The following is a 20,862-nucleotide window of genomic DNA, read 5'->3' as shown; positions in this document are numbered from 1 at the left end:
TTAAATGTTGAGTTTTGAGAGCTCTTTATATATTCTCTGGAGAAGGAAATGGCAATCCACTCCAGTATTCTTGCTTGGAAAATCCCACGGACGGAGGAGCCTGATGGGCTTGGCGGGCTACAGCCCATGGGATTGCAAAGAGTTGGCATGACTGAGCGACTAACACTATATAGTCTAGGTCAAGAGGTTTGTCAGATATATAATTGGTAATTATATTCTCCTTGCTTTTCCACCTCTTCATAGTTTTTAATTTTGATGAGGTTCCAGTTTACCAGTTTTCCTTTTATGAATCATACTCTTATTGTCAATTCTAAAAATGCTTTGCCTAGTCCTAAATTGCCCAAATCTCCTATGTGTCTGTAGGAGTTTTATATTTTACTTTTTAAGTCCACGATCCATTTTTGTTAATATTTGTATACAGTGTGAAGTTTTGGTTATAGTTCATTTTTTTGCCTCTGGATGTCCAACTGCTTCAGCACTGCTTGTTGAAAGACTGTCCTTCATCCACCTTTGAACCTCAAAAATCAGTTGATCGTATTTGTGTAGGTCTATTTCCAAGGTCTCTATTCTATTAATCTATGGGTCTGTCTCTCCACCAATATTACATTTTCTTGCTTATTGTGGATACATAGTAAACCTTAATATCAAGTAGAAATATTTTTTAAATTGTTTTAGCTCTTGTGGGTCCTGTGTCTTTCAATCCAGAGGCTGTTTTATTTCTGCAAAATTATCATGTCTGCAGTTTGAGTTGCAATCAAGAGAAAACTAGTTCCTAGATTTTGGCCTTAAGAAGCAAAAAAAAAAAAAAGAATTCTAACCATTTAATTGAATTTTAAAAAATACTGTCCTGTTCAAATATGCTTTTAAAAGAAGTATGAAAGTGAAAGTTTTTCAGTTGTGTCTGACTCTTTGCGACCCCATGGACTCTACAGTTCATGGAATTCTCCAGGTCAGAATACTGGAGTGGGTAGCCTTTCCCTTCTCCAGGGGATCTTCCCAACCCAGGGATCGAACCCAGGTCTCCCACGTTGCAGGCAGATTCTTTACCAGCTGAGCCACAAGGGAAGCCCAAAAAAGAAAATAAAAGAAGTGTAACTATTTCTATAAATAGCTATCCATAAAATAGAGGACTGACATTGTAGCTTTAGCATAATGTATTTAGTTTTAGGGCGTGTTCAGTTTAGACCTTATTCCCAGTAAGATTTTTGCTTTCTTTTATTCTGTCCAACAGTAAAACAAAATCTACTAATATGTTATGGGTTATAAGTGTGTAACTTTAACATTAAGGAATAAAGCAGACAAGCTCTGCAGGCAAGAAATAGTGTGGATTACCCATCCTGCATTCACATATAGAGATTTAGGTTATATTAACTCAGAATTTAACATTTTAAGACAAACAGAACTGCAAAAATCATTTTTAAACCAACCTTTAAGGATATTATCTCAGAGGTTTCTCATGAAAAGTAGAGAACTGTGACAGTTGAGATATAGCTGCCCTTTAATGCTCTGTGACTGAACCCTTCATGACAGATCTGTTGGATGGCAGGTACCAAGGGCTAAGTGTACTATACAGTCTGGAATTCCATCTATGCCATCTTTTATCCCAAAGAAACATGATCTGTTTCATGGTGTGTCTGAATCCAGCACTCCAGATTGCAAAGGGAGGTCAACTGAATTTACATATTTTAAGAGAAAGTTATTTCCCAAGGATTTCTTAATTTCTCCAGTTGATTTTCTTCCAGGTTGGAACAACAGATATAAGAGGCATGATTAGGACTCTCCTTCCTCATATCTGTGTATTTGTCTTTGTTATTTGCCCTATAATGACATGTAGAGAATTTCCAGTGAATGGAGGTTGTTTAAGGTCAGGTTTCCTAGAAGCAGAGCCTGAGACAAGGATTTATATGCAAGTAATTTATTGAGGGAGTGCTCTGAAGAGGGAGAGAGTGAGAACAGTGGAGCCAGAATGGGGTCCCAGCAGGAGTCCGGCTTCAGCCTCCTCCCAGAAGAGACTTTGAGCATAAACTGCATCACAGAGTGGATCCCAGCCTGAGGCAATGGCTGAGAAACTTGCATCCATCAGTCACTGACTTCAGCTGATCCAGGTGGGGACATGAGTACAGACGGCCTAACCTCCCAGGCTGATTTCCATCAGACTGCAGGTGCCAACAGTATCCACCACTAGGGTCTTCATGATCACAGAACTAGTATTAAAAATAGGTGGGCTGTTAACTCTCCCACTTAACCAGTCACTTCTTTAAGCCTTCTACGACCCTTAGACTGCCTCATGTGTCCTGTTTCTATCATGTTTTCAAGGGTTGCTCAGTTACGTGAAAGCTCAAGATGAATGCAGCAGAGGTGCCTGTCCCCCCCACCGGCGATCTCCTGGTGGGTCGCAGTGGGCAGCTCACGGCTTCTTCCACCTGTGGACTGGACAGAGCCCAGAAATACTGCATCCTCAGCTACCTCGAGGTGGGTTGGATCTTTGTTTACTTGTTGGGACATGATTTCATCAGTAATATCGATTTTTCAAGTACATCTAGGGCTGTCCAGACAACAGGAGAGAAAAGGAGACAGTCCGCCTTCCCAAACATCAGAGACACAAGTGATTCAATTCAACATCCAGGAAACCTTCACTAATTGGGGAACAAGGAAGCTGGGCTTCATCTATTTCTTGTTACCTTTAGAATTAAACAAAAAAGGTGTTTTTGTTTTTTTTTTGTTCAGTTTTTGAAGGAACTACTATACAATATATGTCCTAATTGGCTGCTTTAGTGACTCCACTGGAGTGGACTTGCTAAATAATTGACGAGTTGGATGAAGATGGAAGATCCCTCAGGGTTCAGGGCTATTATGCTGAACATGGGCTCTTACTGCTCTACTTTAGATGGAGATGGACAGAGTGTAGACCTGGAATTGATTGTCTGCCAGCGTCTCAATGCCACTTGGAAATTGTCTTGTTTAGAGACTATCAAGTCCCAATGTGAACATCCTCTTGTCCCTTTTATTCTTAAAGACCAGTTTTATAAAAGGACCAGTTGCTATTTTTCTTCCCTGGGCTCTGAAACAAGCATCCAAAGTCATCTGAGTATCACACCTGCTCAAAAGCCTGAGGCAATTATGTCAACCCCTTAACTGAGAGGATGTGCATGAAGGAAGTTGGATGTAAGCCTAGTGTTAGTGACCCAGGTTTTTCCACGTATTGTTTGTGTAAGGCAATTCCTGGAGGCCTCTGGGAAGGTTTTGTGTTCTCATTGGTTTTAGTAAAAGAGGATGATTATAAATAAGTGGAGACAATACTTGAGTGCTTAGCCTTTGTCTAAGTTTAGGAAGTACTTGTATAAGAAAGCAAATTCTCTACATGTGCAAGAAAGTGACACTGTAGAAGTTTTGCTCCATTTTAGGTCAGGTGGGATGGAAGCCCCTTCACGTAGCTTTCCTAAGACCAGGTCCCCTGGACAAAGCAGTGGTTCCCAACTCTAATATTAGAAACTTTGCACACTGGCATCACCCATCCTGTTTTTTCACCATTGGCATCTGCTTACATTGTCATGAGCCTAATTATTTGAACTTAATGTTAAAATAATTAGAACTTGATGTTCCTATACGGCAAAGTTACGCCAAATAGAAGTAAAACCAACTCCAGAACTTCTTCAGTCTAGGGAATCACAGAAATCTTAAAAATCTTAGAACTGGGGGAAAAAATCGCAAAATATCTTCTAGCTGATAAAGCTTTACAGGTGAAACTCTAAGTATTAATTACATAAAATTCATGTGGCATGGAGGATAATTTTTTTTTTCACCCATCAACTAGCAAAGAGCTCTCAAGCAAAACATTCCCTTCCAAATGTTTAAGTCAGCATTGACTCAGAGTGTTACCCAAGTTGGGCCTCTCATATCTATTTGCCACAACTAAGCATCCTCTGTAGCCAGTTCCATCAAAGACTGTACTTCTAAAATGTTTACAGAAAAAAATTAATGGCCTGAAGTTAAACAGTTTCCCCAGTATTTTCCATAGTATTGGAAATATTTTGAAGTCTTGACAACTTTTGGTGGAATCATTGGGTTCCTGTTGCTCTATTAGGGCAGATCTGGGGCAAATCTCCCCATATGCAGAACTGATCTAACTTGTACTGGTCCTTAATTTCTGAAGGGCATTTTGGTTTTCTTCAAGTATAAGGGCTTATGATGGCCGGTGATTATAAAAAGATTATACCACTCTCTTGAAAGTCTGGTTTACTTTGACAACCTGTAGCTGAAATAGTCATTAAAATCATCATGCATTTGTTTAACAAAAGAGGTGGGACTGGTCAGATAACCTAGGCCCTTGTAAGCCATCGTCAAGCATAAAATCCAATGTTTGCTGAATACCTACCAGCATATTTGCTGTTTTGGGCAATTTCCAATATGGAGCATGGTAAGAAATCACTCCTGCTTCCTGGAAGCTTTGCAAAAATGCTCCTCCGGAGTCCCACAGATATTAGCGAGAACAACTGTGCAGGCCATTGACAGGCCTTTGGAAATCTTGGGAGAGTTCCTCAGGAATTTAAGTAAGTACAGCTACCAGTAGATGCAAACAAACTCAAAGGCCAGTCTTGACTGTTAAAGCCTTTGAAAATCCATCCCAAGCAAAATTAGTCCCAATTCACAAAAACCTTCTAGTCTGCAAGACAAGAGTATGTGTCTCTCTGTAATGAGTTTAATGAAACTCAAAAAAATCCACATGTGTATAGTAAAGGTTTTGGCTCTGGAAGCTTTTATGCCAAAAATAATATCTGAGAGAGAAAAGATGATGGTTGCAGATAAACTAATGGCCAATTGTTTCATTAATTTCTTACTAATTTTTTTTAAATAAAGGAAGTCATTCCAACTTAAGACTATATCCTAGTTATTTTTCTATAGTTTAAAACAAACTCTAAACCCTCTGCTCCTTGTATGAGAAAAAATTATTAGTTCTACAAATTTGCAATTTTGTCCCAAATGTTTACATTTATAAAATTTCTAAGTCAAGTCTTAATTTTGTTTGTTTTGGTAGTCAAGCACGTATTGATGGAAAAATTTATGTCTTGTAATTTCCTCTGCTTTTTATTTTTAGCTAGACTGAATGACAAATATAGCACATCCAGCTTGTTTTTAAATTCAGATCAACAATAACTAATGACGATTATTTACTTTTAATTTTAATGATGTGTTTTCCAGGGGGAACAAAAATGCTTCATCTGTGATTCCAGATTTCCATATGATCCACACACCCAACCCAACAGCCACACCATCGAGAATGTAATCACAAGTTTTGAACCAGAGAGAGAAAAGAAGTGGTGGCAATCTGAAAATGGTGTGACCAAGTTTCTTTACAATCTTTTATTTCTTCACATTTTTAGTAAGGTATCTTTCTCTATATATGATTTTGGCAATATCACACAAGGAGTTATATTGAAATGGAATAATATCCACTGAGAATGTAAAACCCTGTATAAAAGCAAAATTCAATTTTCATTTTAAGAAAGAATATTTTCCTCTTGAGAAATAGAAGTATTTTTTAAACACATACCTGAGAATGTTTTACTTTTTTCACATGGGGAACAATTCTGTATGCTCTTGTTCTTTGGGAAAATAAAAAGGGGGATCGGAGTAGTTTATGAAGTATTGGTAAATTAAGCCTAATAAAAAACACACTGACGTAAACAGAAATAATAATGCCAGGGGAAGTCTGAGAGTTAATACCATGTGCTTTTTCCTTCTTCAACACACGAAGGCAGAGAGAGAAAGGATGTTTCTTTCTGCAAATTAAAATTTTTAATATAAAAATTTAATTGAAAGGGTAGTTGGCTACTGACTGCAATTCTTTCCTTCCTGGTTTTTGCCCTTCCCTGTTCATGACATTGTGATCCTAAACCTCACACTGGCCCTGTTTCCTAGATGCCACTGTAAATTTGGACCTGATCAGGGATTTCCTATTTCCCACCCCAGCTTTATGTGTTTAATGTAGCCCGTTCACTCATGATGGACCCTCTTCAACACTGGTCTGGAGCTCTCATCCCCCCAGAGAAGGATTCCATTTGCCGCATCCCTGCATCTCGCACCTTGGACTACAATTCCTCTATTGTGTCCAGACTCTAAACATATTTCCCTAAAGGGATCCCAGGCCATAACGGGAGTGTGGGAATAATCATAATAGGTAAGATCATTCAGGGTGAGCATAGTATAAGGCTATTTTTCTACGTCATCCATTGGACACAGACATTATTGGTGTCTATTAAATGCTGGTTCAATTTGGATCCTAGTGATTGGTCTCTCGTTGGACTCTGCTTAGTCAATGTTGGTGGTTTTTACCACACTGATGAATGCTTCACAGCTGCTTTGATCCACATGCCCAGCATTCATTCCATGTCTCCTTAAGAGGAAATGCCCTTCTGTCAAAGCTGACTGCAGAGAAGATGTGTTCTCAACTGAGTGCTTGGTTGAGAACAAGAGGGAACAGGTGATCTCCTTTCCAGAAAGAGCTGGGAGCCTTTGACACAGAGCCTGGAATGTGGCTGCCCTCTCAGCAACAAACTTTTCCCCAAGCCATTCACCCCAGAACACTAAGCTATGTCCTAATTCACCACAGTGAAGTCATTGTTTTCTGGAGCTAGACTTTCCAATATTGCGACTATACACATGGCTACTTTAGCACGTAAAACATGGCTTACCCACCTAACAGAAGCAGAAAATATTAACAGGTGGCAAGAATACACAGAAGAACTATACAAAAAAGATTTTCATGACCCAGATAACCCCGATGGTGTGATTACTCACCTAGAATCAGACATCCTGGAATGCGAAGTCAAGTGGGCATTAGGAAGCATCACTATGAACAAAGCTAGTGGAGGTAATGGAATTCCAGTTGAGCTATTTCAAATCCTAAAAGACAATGCTGTGAAAGTGCTGCATTCAATATGCCAGCAAAATTGGAAAACTCAGCAGCAGCCACAGGACTGGAAAAGGTCAGTTTTCATTCCAATCCCGAAGAAAGGCAGTGCCAAAGAATGTTCAAACTACTGCACAATTGTACTCATCTTACACGCTAGCAATGTAATGCTTAAAATTCTCCAAGCCAGGCTTCCACAGTACATGAACTTAGAACTTCCAGATGTTCAAGCTGGATTTAGAAAAGACAGAGGAACCAGAGATCAAATTGCCAACATGTGTTGCATCATCAAAAAAGCAAGAGAGTTCCAGAAAAATATCTTCTTCTGCTTTATTGACCACACCAAAGCCTTTGACTGTGTGGATCACAACAAACTGTGGAAATTTCTTCAAGAGATGGGAATCCCAGACCACCTGACCTGCCTCCTGAGAAATCTATATGCAGGTCAAGAAGCAACAGTTAGAACCAGATATGGAACAACAGACTGGTTTCAAATAGGGAAAGGAGCATGTCAAGGCTGTATATTGTCACCCTGCTTATTTAACTTATATGCAGAATGAAACTGAAAGTCACTCAGTCGTGTCTGACTCTTTGCAACCCCATGTACTACACAGTCCATGGACTTCTCCAGGCCAGAATACTGGAATAGGTAGCCTTTCCCTTCTCCCGCAGATCTTCCCAACCCAGGAATTGAACCGGGGTCTCCTGCATTGCAGGCAGATTCTTTACCAGCTGAGCTATGAGGGAAGCCCATATGCAGAGTACATCATGTGAAATGCCGGGCTGTATGAGCGCAAGCTGGAATCAAGATTGCCAGAAGAAATAACAATAACCTCATATATGCAGATGACACCACCCTTATGGAAGAAAGCAAAGAAGAACTAAAGAGCCTCTTGATAAAAGTGAAAGAGGAGAGAGAAAAGTTGGCTTAAAACTCAACATTCAGAACACTAAGATCATGGCATCTGGTCCCATCACTTCATGGCAAATAGATGAGGAAGCAATGGAAACAGTGAGAGCCTATTTTGGGGGCTCCAAAATCACTGCAGATGGTGACTGCAGCCATGAAATTAAAAGATGCTTGCTTCTTGGAAGCAAGGCTATGGTTTTTCCAGTGGTCATGTATGGATGTGAGAGTTGGACTATAAAGAAAGCTGAACACCGAAGAATTGATGCTTTTGAACTGTGATGTTGGAGAAGACTCTTGAGAGTCCCTTGGACTGCAAGGAGATCCAATCAGTCCATCCTAAAGGAAATCATTCCTGAATATTCATTGGAAGGACTGATGCTGAAGCTCCAATACTTTGGCCACCTGATGCAAAGAACTGACTCATTGAAAAAGACCCTGATGCTGGGAAAGATTGAAGGTAGGAGGAGAAGGGGATGACAGAGGATGAGATGGTTGGATGGCATTACCAACTCGATGGACATGAGTTTGAGTAAGCTCTAGCAGTTGGTGATGGACAGGGAAGCTTGGTGTGCTGCAGTCCATGGGGTTGCAAAGAGTCAGACGTGACTGAGCAACTGAACTGAACTGAATCCAAACCAAGATGTGCTATGTGTGTAAAAACATCCTGGGTTTCTAAGACTTAATTTGGAGAAAGAAGTATGTATAATAAAGAATCACTAATTTTTAAAATATTGACTACATGTTGAAATGAGAATATTTTTGATATATTGGATTAGGCATAGTATATATTTATATATAATATAGGCAATGTATTATATATAATATTTGTATCATACATATTATTTAAATATATAAATAAATTACAGATAATGTATTGTCTATCTAGGGTTTCCTGGGAGGTGCAGTGTTAAAGAATCCATCTGCCAATGCAGGAGATGCAAGAGATGTGGATTTGATCTTTGAGTTGAGAAGATCCTCTGGAGTAGAAAATGGCAACTCACTCCAGCATTTTTGCCTGGAGAATCCCATGGACAGAGGAACCTAGCAGGCTACAGTCTGTGGGGTTGCAAAGAGTTTGACATGACTGAGCTCAGCACACAATATATTATCTGTAATATATATTTATTATCTGTAGTGCATATTATTTATAATGTGTCATGTTACTTATAATATATGGATAAATATATTTTATGGATATATAGACTATATATATATAATAAATATAAATAATTTCTCCTGTTTCTTTTTACTTTTTAAAATGTGCCTGCTAGAATCCACTGGACAGTTCCACTCTAGGAGCAGCTTCCATCATGGCTGGATTGGAGCTGATACCTGGATGGCTCCAAGCTGTCTCAGTGCCAAGTCCTGGCCTGGATGTTTGGGCTATGGTCCCTCTATTGTCTTTGGATACTTAAATGTATTTCCTGTAGGGGGCTCTAGACCATGAGAGGGGAGTAAGGAAATCATCATCATCATCAGTATATAAGATGATTTAGGGCAAGCATAGTATGAGGCTTTTTCAGTGTCATCCTTTGGACAGGAACATGATTGGTCGCCACAGAGGAGCCCACAGACCCTCAGTCCCAGGAGAAAAATCCAAGGTGTGTTTTCTGAGTGACAATACAACTAGGTCAAATGCTTCCTTGTAGCTGTTGGAAGGAGAGGGTGTGGGTGTTTGCCATGTGCTGGCTACTAGCTTACGTGAAGTCAAGATTCGAGGTGAACAGTGAGCGCTCTCTTTCTACCTGTAGGGACCATCCAGGAGCTCCCTTGGGTGGTATGTCATACAGCCCCACTGTGGCTGTGCGCGTTGTCACTAAAACACAAATGTGAGCGCAGTCAGGGGAAAATGGATATAACCCTCACATAGACCTTATCCCGAGTGCGAATGGCATGGAAAGCCATTCCAACCGACTTGGCAAGAGTGTTGATCACCAGCCATAAAATTCCAAAGGGTTTCATTACAAACAGTTGAGGAATTAGCATGGTAAACAGTTGTCTCTCAAAATCACTGATTTTCTTCTTTCTGGATTTTCCTTTAGGTCTTGATCATGTCAGCATCAGACTGGACCTAGAGGTCTTATTTCAGCTCAGTCACCTTATTCTGACCTTTAAGGTACAGATGTGTAGAGTGCTGCTTCCTTATCTACTTACCAAATGCTTCGCATACCTTAGATTTCACTTCCTTGCTCCCCTGCAGAGAACAAAAAGCTGTTCAGATCCAGACTGGGGCTTTGTTATCTGGGCTTTTTGCTCTTGAATGAAAAACAGAAAAACACCAGTGCTCATTAAATAATAACTTACATGATTAACAAAAAAGAAAAGATGATTCTATCTTCCAAGAGAGAGTCTTGGAAGATGCAGGAAAAGGAAAACCTTTAAGCTCTGGGGTGCTAGAGATGACAAGAACTAGAAAGATAATTTGGAGGATAAAAGGACAGGCACTGGAAATTATTTAAGGAAATACAAAAAAAAAAAAAAAATTGTGATCAAAAGAGGAAGAAAATTTAAAGGCTCTTTACTGAGTTAGATGCCAGAGAAAATCTGTGCTATCATCATTCTTTAATCATTCATCAGAATTCTAATTTTGTCAGGCCTGGTGCTAGGTTTTAGTCATAAAAGATGAACATAAAATTAAAAGCTTTAAAAATTTAAGAAGTAGTCTTTGATTTCAAAGAACTCACAGTCTCGTCATGGGTATAAACATATATAATTTTGAAATTACAATGCAGAGTGACAAGTGCAGAAATAGATGAACGATTGAATGCTGGGGGGTTATTTGACATGGCTAAGTCAACTCTGGGGAAACGGTAAACTTCATGGTAGATTTTGAAGGATGTATAAGAGTTTGCCAGAGGAAAAGCATTCTAAGTGAAGAAAACTACATGCAGATTGCTATAAAAATGTCAGCTGCATTGGCTTTTTTTTTTTTTTTAAGTACATGCCATTTTTCTTCAATTAATTTATACAGAAACAATTTTAAAGTGGAGTTTGATTCTGGGACAAAGCATGTGCTCATAAATAGTCGTCCACTTGATAGAAAGAGATTTTGGTGTGTTCATGGTAGAGTATTTTTTTTTTCTTTTCCTTTTCTTGGCCTTGCTGCATGGCATGTGGAATCTTAGTGGCCTGACCAGGGATCAAACCTGTGCCCTCTGCAGTGGAACCACCAGAGAATTCCTTAGAATAGATTTGAAAAGATACAAATAAAGGCATTAAAAGTGGAATTCAAAAGTATTGTCAATCTGGAATGGGTTATAAATTCTACTTTTGCGAAGCATGACAAGTTTAACTGATTTTTCTCCTAGACTTTTCGGCCTGCTGCAATGCTAGTTGAACGCTCCACAGACTATGGACACACCTGGAGAGTGTTCAAATATTTTGCCAAAGATTGTGCTGCTTCCTTCCCTAACATCACATCTGGCCAGGCCCAGGGAGTGGGAGATGTTGTTTGTGACTCCAAATATTCGGATATTGAACCCTCCACTGGTGGTGAGGTAGAATTTCCTTTCTGCAATTTCTTTCCTGGAAATGAAATCTTTTTGTTGTTGTTATCGTGGTTAATCGAGATGAAAACAGTTTAGGTATTGTCTACTGAAATAGAACATGAGCTGCTGCTTGTTTAGGAATGGTAGTGTCTAAATTGAAATGAGTCCTGAATTCATCTCATATTCAGGTAAATTACAAATACCTTACAGGAAATGATCCTGTACAAGAGTGCCCCTACTGAAGGTAAACAAGGGCTAAAATGCAAGTTGGGCACTGTGGCCAGGATGCCAGATGTAGGAATATCTTTTTCTAGTCCTTTCAAAGGAACCATAAAGGCTAATGGCAGCCCTCTATGCTCTGCAAGCCCCCCACCTGGGTGGAATCTGCCCAGAACTTCCTCAGAGCAAAGCTGGTGATGGGAAGAAAGTCAGGGGATAGGAGTAGGCTTGGGAGGTATTACCTTATCAGGTAGAGTAGTAGGAATGGTGACAGAAGGCAGCTCCAGAATCCCTCAGTGCCAGATCCACATTGATGAGGACTTGCTGAATTATGAACCCATCACTCCACCCCAACTAAGCATGAGTCCTTTCCGCCAGTGGTATGAGCACTTCCGTCTGCATGGACCACTTGTACATAAAGAGCCAGAATGACTGTTTAACAACCTTCCTTCATTTTCATTCTTGGTACTTTTATTCAAATGAGAACCCAAATGATAATCTACATTCTACACCAGGTGGGAAATAGTGGCTCAGCCTTCTTGTAAGGTCAGGATATCTTCTTTAAGAGTATATTGAGCACTTACATTTTGGGGGCAAAACACTCTGAATTTACCTACATTTGTTTTACAGGTTGTTTTAAAGGTGTTGGATCCCAGCTTTGAAATAGAAAACCCTTACAGCCCTTACATCCAGGGTATGAATTGCTTTATATTTTTCACACCGGCTTCTTTTGTAAAACTTCAGGTGAGGGAGATTCCTTGTCATTGCATGTCTATAGGATGGTAAGGGAGTATCAGTCAAGGAGAGTGCTTTGAACCCATCCAACCTAAAGCACTTTGATTTATTAATTTCATTATTTTCCTTTCTCTAGACCTTGTGACATTAACAAACCTGAGGATAAACTTTACCAGGCTCCATACTCTCGGGGATACTTTGCTTGGAAGAAAGCAAAATGATTCCCTTAATAAATACTACTATGCTCTGTATGAGATGGTGGTTTGAGGAAGCTGTTTTTGCAATGGCCATGCTAGCGAATGTGGTTCAGCACAGAAGACGCGCGGTGATGTTTTCAGCCCTCCCAGCATGATGAGTTACAAATTCACCCGAAAGCAAGATCGGCTCTCCTATCTTCCCTTCACTATCTTAGTGCTGAATGTATGTCAGACTGTATGTGGGGATCAACAAGCCTAAAGCCCTCTTTGTGCCAGGCAGGTATCATTCAATCTGGCCCATCAGGCCATGTGGGGGCCTTTGGTTCTCTGGACAGACGTTCTTGTGAATTCTGCCTCATGTGGGCATCATTGAGCTAATGGGCAGAATTTGTAATTTATGATTTCCAGATTGTCCATCTTAGTTTCTCTTGTTTATTGATTTTTTAGGGAATGGAGATTTGATGGGGAGGAACAATGTCACATACATTGTCTCATAAAAATGTATTGAAGGTCTATTCATGCGAGAGCCCGGGCTTAGTGCCAAAGTGTTTGAGTGACATCTGATGCTGTCAAAAGCTGTCACCTCCAGTGACACGCTGTGAATGACTCTGTCCTAAGCAGTGCAGATCTTCTCCACTCCTGGGACTAATCTTAAAGGAACAATACAGTAGAAGAATTAAATTTTGTGCAGAGTCTTGGGAGTGTATCTAACTAAAAATAGTTTTGAACTATTGGTCATAATGGACAAGGCTGGAGGCTATAGCTCTTTCCACTTAGACACCTCATATGTTTCACCAGAAATGGAACTTTTCCCTGGGAATGTGGGCACAGAGGGCATTTTGTGAAAAATCTAGAGAATCCCACACCTTTTTGCAGTTTTGGTTTTCTAATTCCCTGATGTTCCTAAATCATCCCCCACAGACACACGCGCGTGCACACACATACACACACTCCATCCTGGCCTCAGTTTTCCAAGGGTCTGCATTCAGACCATGTGTTCCCTGATACCAGAATTCAGAAAAACAAAGAATTCCTTGTAAATGTTCACTTAAGCATCTTAAAATTTAAAAAGTTTAAAAGCTAATTAAGCAAGTAACAGTAGACAGTCAGGGTTCGTATTGTAACTAACACATGGGAAACTAAGACCCAGAGAGACCTCCTTGGGCTGGTATTTCATTTTCCATTTAAAGAACTCCAACGTCCTCAAAGTTCAAAGATGAGCCCCGTGTTCACACCATTCACGTTGCTCACGCATGCAGGTTCATGGTCGATGCATCTGTCAGCACAAGACAGATGGTCCAAACTGTGAGAGGTGCAAGGACTTCTTCCAGGATGTTCCTTGGAGGCCAGCTACGGGCCTCCTGGACAGTGCTTGCCAAGGTGGGTGGACCTCAGTTCTTAGCATAGACTTAGTTTCCTTATATGAAACTCCTTACACAGTCTCTGCTTTCCCTTCTTTTGGAGAACATTTAGCTGGTTTCTGTTGGGCTTCTGGCACCACAGGGGGTGAACTTGTGACTTCCAGCTCCAACTATGTGATATTCCTCATGTCTCCTGCACAGAAGAACACCAGCTTCTCCAACCCTTACACCAAAACTTAACATTAATTTGAAGAACTAGATTATATGTTGTGTGGCCCTTTCCATAGGAGGGGCACAGCCATGGGAGGGTAATATCAGTGGGGATGGTGTCACTCCAGCAATCTGGTGACCACTAGAATTGGTACAGAGAGCCCCACTGTTTTCCTGAATAAATATACACTCGGTGAATGTGACCTTAAACCCATATATCAGATAAGATATGAGAAATGAGGCCCAGGATGGACTTTGACAGGCTATTGCGTTTTTTAATAAAATATTTAGACTTAAAAAGATAGGAGGGGGTTTTGTCATGTGTTTTCTGCCTCTGAATTTTGATGCATTTCTAAAGCTGTTATTCAGTTTCTTTTCCCAAATGTGGGAAAAACAGGATTTGACAAAGAGGTTATTAGATGAGCTCTTAAGATAAAGCCCCATCCATGAGTGACACAGTGGACACAACCCGGCAAAATGTGGCCCAAGCTTACGCTGCTTACAGGGAAAAACCCAACCAGGCAAGTAGCATAGATATTATCACAAAGATACACAGATCCCTTTAAACCTTTCCTTCTGATGATCTGGGTGAGTGTGTGTTGGGAGGAAAATGATATTTAGCCCCGCTTCCAACAGTTCTGCCCTAGAGAAGGAGAGGCTGGCTGGACCAGCTCTAGCATCTAATCTGGAGAATCCAGTACTACCATACTCCCAAGCATGTGATGTAAAACCTTCAGATTTACCAGTCTGAGTCAGTAAACATATTTTTTGTGTGTGCTGTGTGCTCAGTCTAATACCTAGTTCTTTGCCACCCCATGGACTGTAGCACACCATATTCCTCTGTGTTTGGGATTCTCCAGGCCAGAATACTGGAGGGGGTTGCCATTTCTTCCTCTAGGGGATCTTCCTGACCCAGACAAACCCACATCTCCTACATTGTCAGACAGATTCTTCACCTCTGTGCCAACTGGAAAGCCCTAAACATATTCTTTATTGAACAACAGCAACAAAAAAATATTGCATCCTATGACTTTTAGATCACCCAAATGATTTGTATTTCTCTGCTTGATTAAAAAAAAAAATCTAAATAGTGAACATTTTGAGAACACGTTTTATAGAGAGTAGATGAGCAGAATCGGAGTGCTAAAAAGATCCTTGAAAGCAACTATTTTAAGCTTCTATATACTTGGTGTAAGGAGTCTGAAGAAAGTGGAGGAGGGGAAAATGGGTGATGGAGCAGGGAGCCACCATCCCCGGGATGCTCACCGTGGGGACCCTGGCGATCTCTCATAACTTTGCTGGGTTTTCCGCTTGCCACTGTAACGGCCACTCTGACCGCCGGCGCTTCGACATGACCGCATGCCTGGCGAGCGGGGGCCGCAGTGGGGGCGTGGGTGACGACTGCCCGCAGAACACGGAGGGCCAGCACTGTGACCGCTGCAGACCCCTCTTCTCCAGGGACCCCCTGAAGGCCATCTCGGATCCTTACGCGTGCATCCGTGGGTCCCCGGCCTCTGACCCATCCTCGCCCCTCATCTGAGCAGGTCCTGATGGACCTGGTCCCCGCTGGGCCCAGCAGCATCTCCAAGCTGCCCTCTTAGTGGTGGGAGTTGCAGAATCACTTCGGTTCTGAGCTTTTCTCTCTCTGAACAAGTTGGGCCAGATAACCTAGGTCCCTCCCTGTGGTCTCGCCGCCATGGCTGTGGTGGTTTAGTCGCTAATTCGTGTCCTACTCTTGCAACCCCATGGACTGTAGCCTGCCAGGCTCCTCCGTCCATAGGATTTTCCAGGCAAGAATACTGGAGTGGGTTGCCATTTCCTTGCCCAGGGGGGGATCTTCCTGACCCAGGGATTGAACCCGGGTCTCCTACACTGCAGAGAGTTTCTTTACCCCCTGAGCTACCAGGTCTGAATACTGACGAATTAGGAAACTGTTCTGGATTCAACCAGAAGGGGCAATAGTTTCAGAAGCTGCCACAAGCACCTGCAGTGTCAGCTCAGGGAAGTATTTAAGCAGGGAGATCAGCTATAGCATTTGGCTGTAGATGACTCAGCTTTGCTAAGCTAACTTACCTTGTTTCATTTTTCCTTTAAAAAAAGAAAATGTATCTTTATGGCCACACCAGGTCTTGGTTGTGGTATATGGGAACTTAAATCTTTGTTGTGGTGGCATGTGAGATCGTTAGATGCACCACGTGAACTCTTAGTTGTGGCATGTGGGATCTAGTTCCCTGACCAGGGATTGAACCCTGTCCCCATGAGTCTCAGCCACTGGGCCACCAGGGAAGTCTCTCATTTTTCTTTTTTTAATGTTTAAAAGTTTTTCATTTTATTAATCTCAACTTTTTAAAAGATAATATTTTAGACATAGACAAAATAATAGAAAATAACATTTTATATATATAACATAAATAATACCCACCACTAGCTTTGTCAGAACATAGTATCTTGCCCTCTCACCTTCAGGATATTACTACAACACTCCAGCACTATGAATGGGATATTCTAGCTACCCACTCCTCCTCTTTGTCTACCCTCCTTCCTATGGATAAACTCTCATATATTTAGCAATTATCATTACCTTGCTTCTTTTTACACTTTCACACATTTTTAATCAACAAATGATACATGTTGACATGTTTTCAAACTTGAGATGAATGGTATTATGCTGTGTGCTTGCTCAGTCATCTCTGACTCTCTGTGACCCTGTGGACTGCAGCCAGCCCTGCTCCTCTGTATGTGAGATTCTCTAGGCAAGATTACTGGAGTGGGTTGCCATTTCCTCCTCTAGGGGATCTTGTTGACCCAGAGATCAAACCCATGACTCTTGCATTGGCAGGCAGATTCTTTACCACTGCGCCACCTGAGAAGTCTGAAGGATTTGCTATGAAACTCCAGTTTCAGACTTTACATAATCATAATATATGAATTGAAGTCTTATGCAAAAGTAAATCAGTAGCCACCCAAATACATACAGTGTCCTAGATTTTAAAGTTTAAATCCACATCATAAGCATAAATGAAATTTTTTTGCTCAGATTACTCAGTAAGTAGCTGATTGTATAAAAGTTTACCTTAAAAAAAAAAAGAAATTTACCTTACATGCCCCGTTTAATATAAAGAATTGGGTCCTCAGAAAACATATTTCTTTAAATTGATGTGCTAAGTGCCCTACATTTTTTTTTACCAGAATCCATAATCCACTTCTCTCTCCCTCCCTGTCCTTCTGCCCTTGTCTTTCTCTCTCTCACACACACACACACAAACACATACACACGCAAACACACACAACTTTTATTAATGTTTATAAAGCTCTATATTTGTAAATGAAGATGAAATTTCTTAGATGGAATCAGGAAAATACAGTGTTTAGAAACAGATAATCTGGGAATCTGAAAAGAGGTTGGAAATAACTAAACCAAATATTTCAAATAAAGTACATCAACCAGAGTCTTGCTCTTTAAAACCACTTAGTATTAACTTAATGGTGCTTTTGGAGGAAAAGAAGGAAAGAAAATTAGTACCCTTGATTTGACATTTAAAAACCATTCTTTGTGAATAAGGAATTTCTCGAGGAGAGGCAAATGAGCTTGTAAAAAAAACAATTTTGAGACTTCTTAGCTTCTCTAAGCACATGTTTATGTGTTTGTAAGTGTGTGTACACAAATGATGTGTATTTGACCAGCATTCTCATATAAATTTTCTCTAAACTGTCCTAGTTTGAGCCTAAATATTTACATGCTCAGATTCCAGGCCTAAGAGTTGACCAGTTTTAAGTCTTCTATGATTTAAGACACAGTTGAAAGTGATACAGAAGAAACAAATATTTGGTAGACTCCACCAATAATATGTTTGCTGGAATTTAATTGTGTGACCCGAAAAGATTTTATTGTACTTCTACTCTAAAGGCCATAATGCAGGATTATTTCAAACTTACTGGCCATTTACCCATTTCCCTTCCCCAAAGGCTATTTCTGTGTATAATTAAATTATACTCTGGAACTCATTGCTGACCCTTTGGAGTGTCTCCCAAATAAAGATGAGTTTTTTTCCTTTTGGCTACTTCTAAAATGAACCTAATTTGTTCCTTCCTTCCTAGAAGCAACTGGCTTTAATTAGAAGAAAATTGTGGGTTTTTTTCCCCAAACTAAACAGAAGTCAATGCTGGTTTTCCATAGTAAGATTTTATCATCAGTTACAATCCAGTAATAAACAACTGAAAATCAAATAAAAGATTCCGTCAGACAACTGTTTGCTTCAGTGATTCCAAACTGACTGAATTTTTTCCCCTAAATACACTAACCTAAATGGTGGTTAGGTAAACATTGCTTTAGACTTGGGGGTTTTATTACTCCAAAGCAAACATGTATAAATCTTAGCATAGTTGTTTCTTAGAATCCAGATATTCATTTTTTTAAAAATCTTTATTGCTTTCCTCAAAAGGGGAATCCCTTGAAAACACAGGTCTATGAAGATACAAGATGACCTCGTTGGTCATCTAATGTCTACTAATGAATGCACTTGTCCTCTATACCAAAGTCACAACCAGACCTCCAATGATAAGAAGGCTGCTGCTGTATCGGGCAGCCCCAACTCTTCTTTCTTATACTCGGTCAAGCGCTACATTTTCTAGATTTTACCCACTGGAATTACTCATATCATCAGCATCCTTTTTCATATGACATTCCTTCTTTTAATTGTTTGAATTTTCTACTGGAAAAAAAAAAGGTGGAGGAGGATGTTACTTTTGTTATATATGACTGTTTATCTCATTTTCCAGAATCTCTTCATCTAAGCTTTTGCCCCACCAACCGATTTCCAAAATTAAAACAAAGATTTGAACATTTCTTATTCTCTCTTTTTCTTTCTTGAAGGCACTCCTTTCCAAGAATACTCAAAAAGAATGATAGCTCTTACCTTTGTAACATATTTTTCTGTAATGGGAAGGACAGATTTACTTTTTTAACAACCATATCTCAGAGGCTTGGTAGACATTTGGTGTGATTTTTTTTCTCTTTATCATGTCCCTTGATGCCTTTATAGTGTATGAAATCAAATATATGATACATATTTCATTACACCATTCCACTCTTACTTATCTCTTGACCTTACTTTCACCTTTAGAGTCTTTTTAAAATCTTTTTAAAAATTGAGGTGAAATTCATATAACATAAAATTAACCATTTAAAAATGAACACAGTTCACTGGCACAATGTTTTGCAACCACTAACCCTACTTAGCTCCACAATATTTTCATCACCCCTAAAATAATCAATCTGATGTTTTAACTGAGATATAATTGATATATGACATTTTATCAGTTTCAGGTATACAGTGTGACTCATGTTTGTATACATTGCAAAATTATCACTGCAGTAAGTCTAGTTGTCATTCATCACCACACATAGTTAAAAATTTTTCCTTGTGATGAGGACTTTTAAGATCTACTCTCTTAGCAACTTTCAAATGTAGGATACACTATTAACTATGTTCACCATGCTGTACATTACAGTAATGATTTATTTATTCTATAACTGGAAATTTGTGCCTCTTGACTACCTTCACCCATCTCTCTCATCCCCACCTCTGTAACTATGAGTTTGCTTTGGGGATTTTTTTGAGATTCTACATGTAAGTGAGATCATGTGGTATTTGTCTTTGTCTGCCTATTTCACTAAGCATAATGCCCTCAAAATCCACCCATGTTGCCCCAAAGGCAAGAATTCATTCTTTTTGTGACTGTATAATATTCCATTGTGTAAATATACACAATGTGGTATATTTCTTTATTCTATCAATTGATTGCTTAAGTTGCTTCCATGTCTTGCCTATTGTAAAGAATGCTGCAATGAACATAGAGTTCATGTATCTTTTTAAATTAGTGTTTTCATTTTCTTCAGATAAGTACCTAGCAATGGAATTTCTGGGTATTTCATATTTTTTATTTGGGGGGAACCTCGATATTGGTTTCCATAGTGGCTGCACCAATTTACATTCCCGTCAACAGTACAAAAAAGTTCCCTTTTCTTCACATCCTTGACAACACTTGTTATTTCATGCCCTTGCCAGTGGATTGCCTCTTCCTTGTGTGGGTGGTTTCCTTTGCTGGGCAGAAGCTTTTTAGTTTGATATGGTACCACTTGTTTATTTTTCCTTTTGTTTGCCTTTGTTTTTGATTTCAAATGCAAACAATCATTGCCAGGACCGATATTAAGAAGTTTGCTGCCTGTAGTTTCGTCCAGGAGTTTTCTGGTTTAAGACCTTACATTCTAGTCTTCAATCCATCTTGAATTAATTTTTGTGAATGGTGGAAGAGAGGGATCCAGTTTTTTCTTTTGCACATGGCTGTTCAGTCTTCCCAACATCTTTTATTGAAGAGACTGGCATTTCCCGGGCATATATTCTTGACTTCTTTGTTATAAATTAGTTGACCATATCGGTGTGGGTCTGTCACTGGGCCCTCTGTTCTGTTCCACTGGGTTATATGTTTATTTTTATGCCAATACCATGCCCTTTTGATTGCTATTGTTTTGTAATATAATTTGAAATCAGGAAGCATGGTGGCTCCAGCTTTGTTCTTTTCTTAAGATTGCTTTGGCTCTTTAGAGTTGTATGTGGTCCATATAAATTTTATGGTTTGTTGCTTTTTTTCATCAATCTATTCTTAACATCTAGCTTTCATAATAGACTTTCTCTGGTCGTCTTCCTTTAGAATCACTTAAAATTCTTTCAAAAATATATTTATGTATTATTCAACATTTTTCTAGTTCTGAGATATGGGAGACATACCCGAGCAGCCCTTGCTCACTGGTTTAATTATTCAAACACATTTA

At 39.7% G+C, this 20,862-nt stretch overlaps 1 protein-coding gene across 1 annotated transcript in view; it reads left to right on the top strand.

The window, feature by feature from the left end:
* LAMB4 (laminin subunit beta 4) overlaps positions 1-20,862 on the top strand; it is a 102,946-nt gene that overhangs the window by 4,463 nt on the left and 77,621 nt on the right. The window contains 9 exon segments of the mRNA XM_043463060.1: positions 2,317-2,365; positions 2,367-2,472; positions 5,200-5,335; positions 9,863-9,936; positions 11,129-11,317; positions 12,158-12,221; positions 12,399-12,612; positions 13,718-13,838; positions 15,340-15,529. Of these exon segments, the coding sequence (XP_043318995.1) occupies positions 2,317-2,365; positions 2,367-2,472; positions 5,200-5,335; positions 9,863-9,936; positions 11,129-11,317; positions 12,158-12,221; positions 12,399-12,612; positions 13,718-13,838; positions 15,340-15,529 (1,143 nt within the window).

This window comes from Cervus canadensis, chromosome 3, assembly GCF_019320065.1.
Source record: "Cervus canadensis isolate Bull #8, Minnesota chromosome 3, ASM1932006v1, whole genome shotgun sequence".
Taxonomy (NCBI): domain Eukaryota; kingdom Metazoa; phylum Chordata; class Mammalia; order Artiodactyla; family Cervidae; genus Cervus; species Cervus canadensis.
This window is presented reverse-complemented; position numbering and strand designations above follow the sequence as displayed.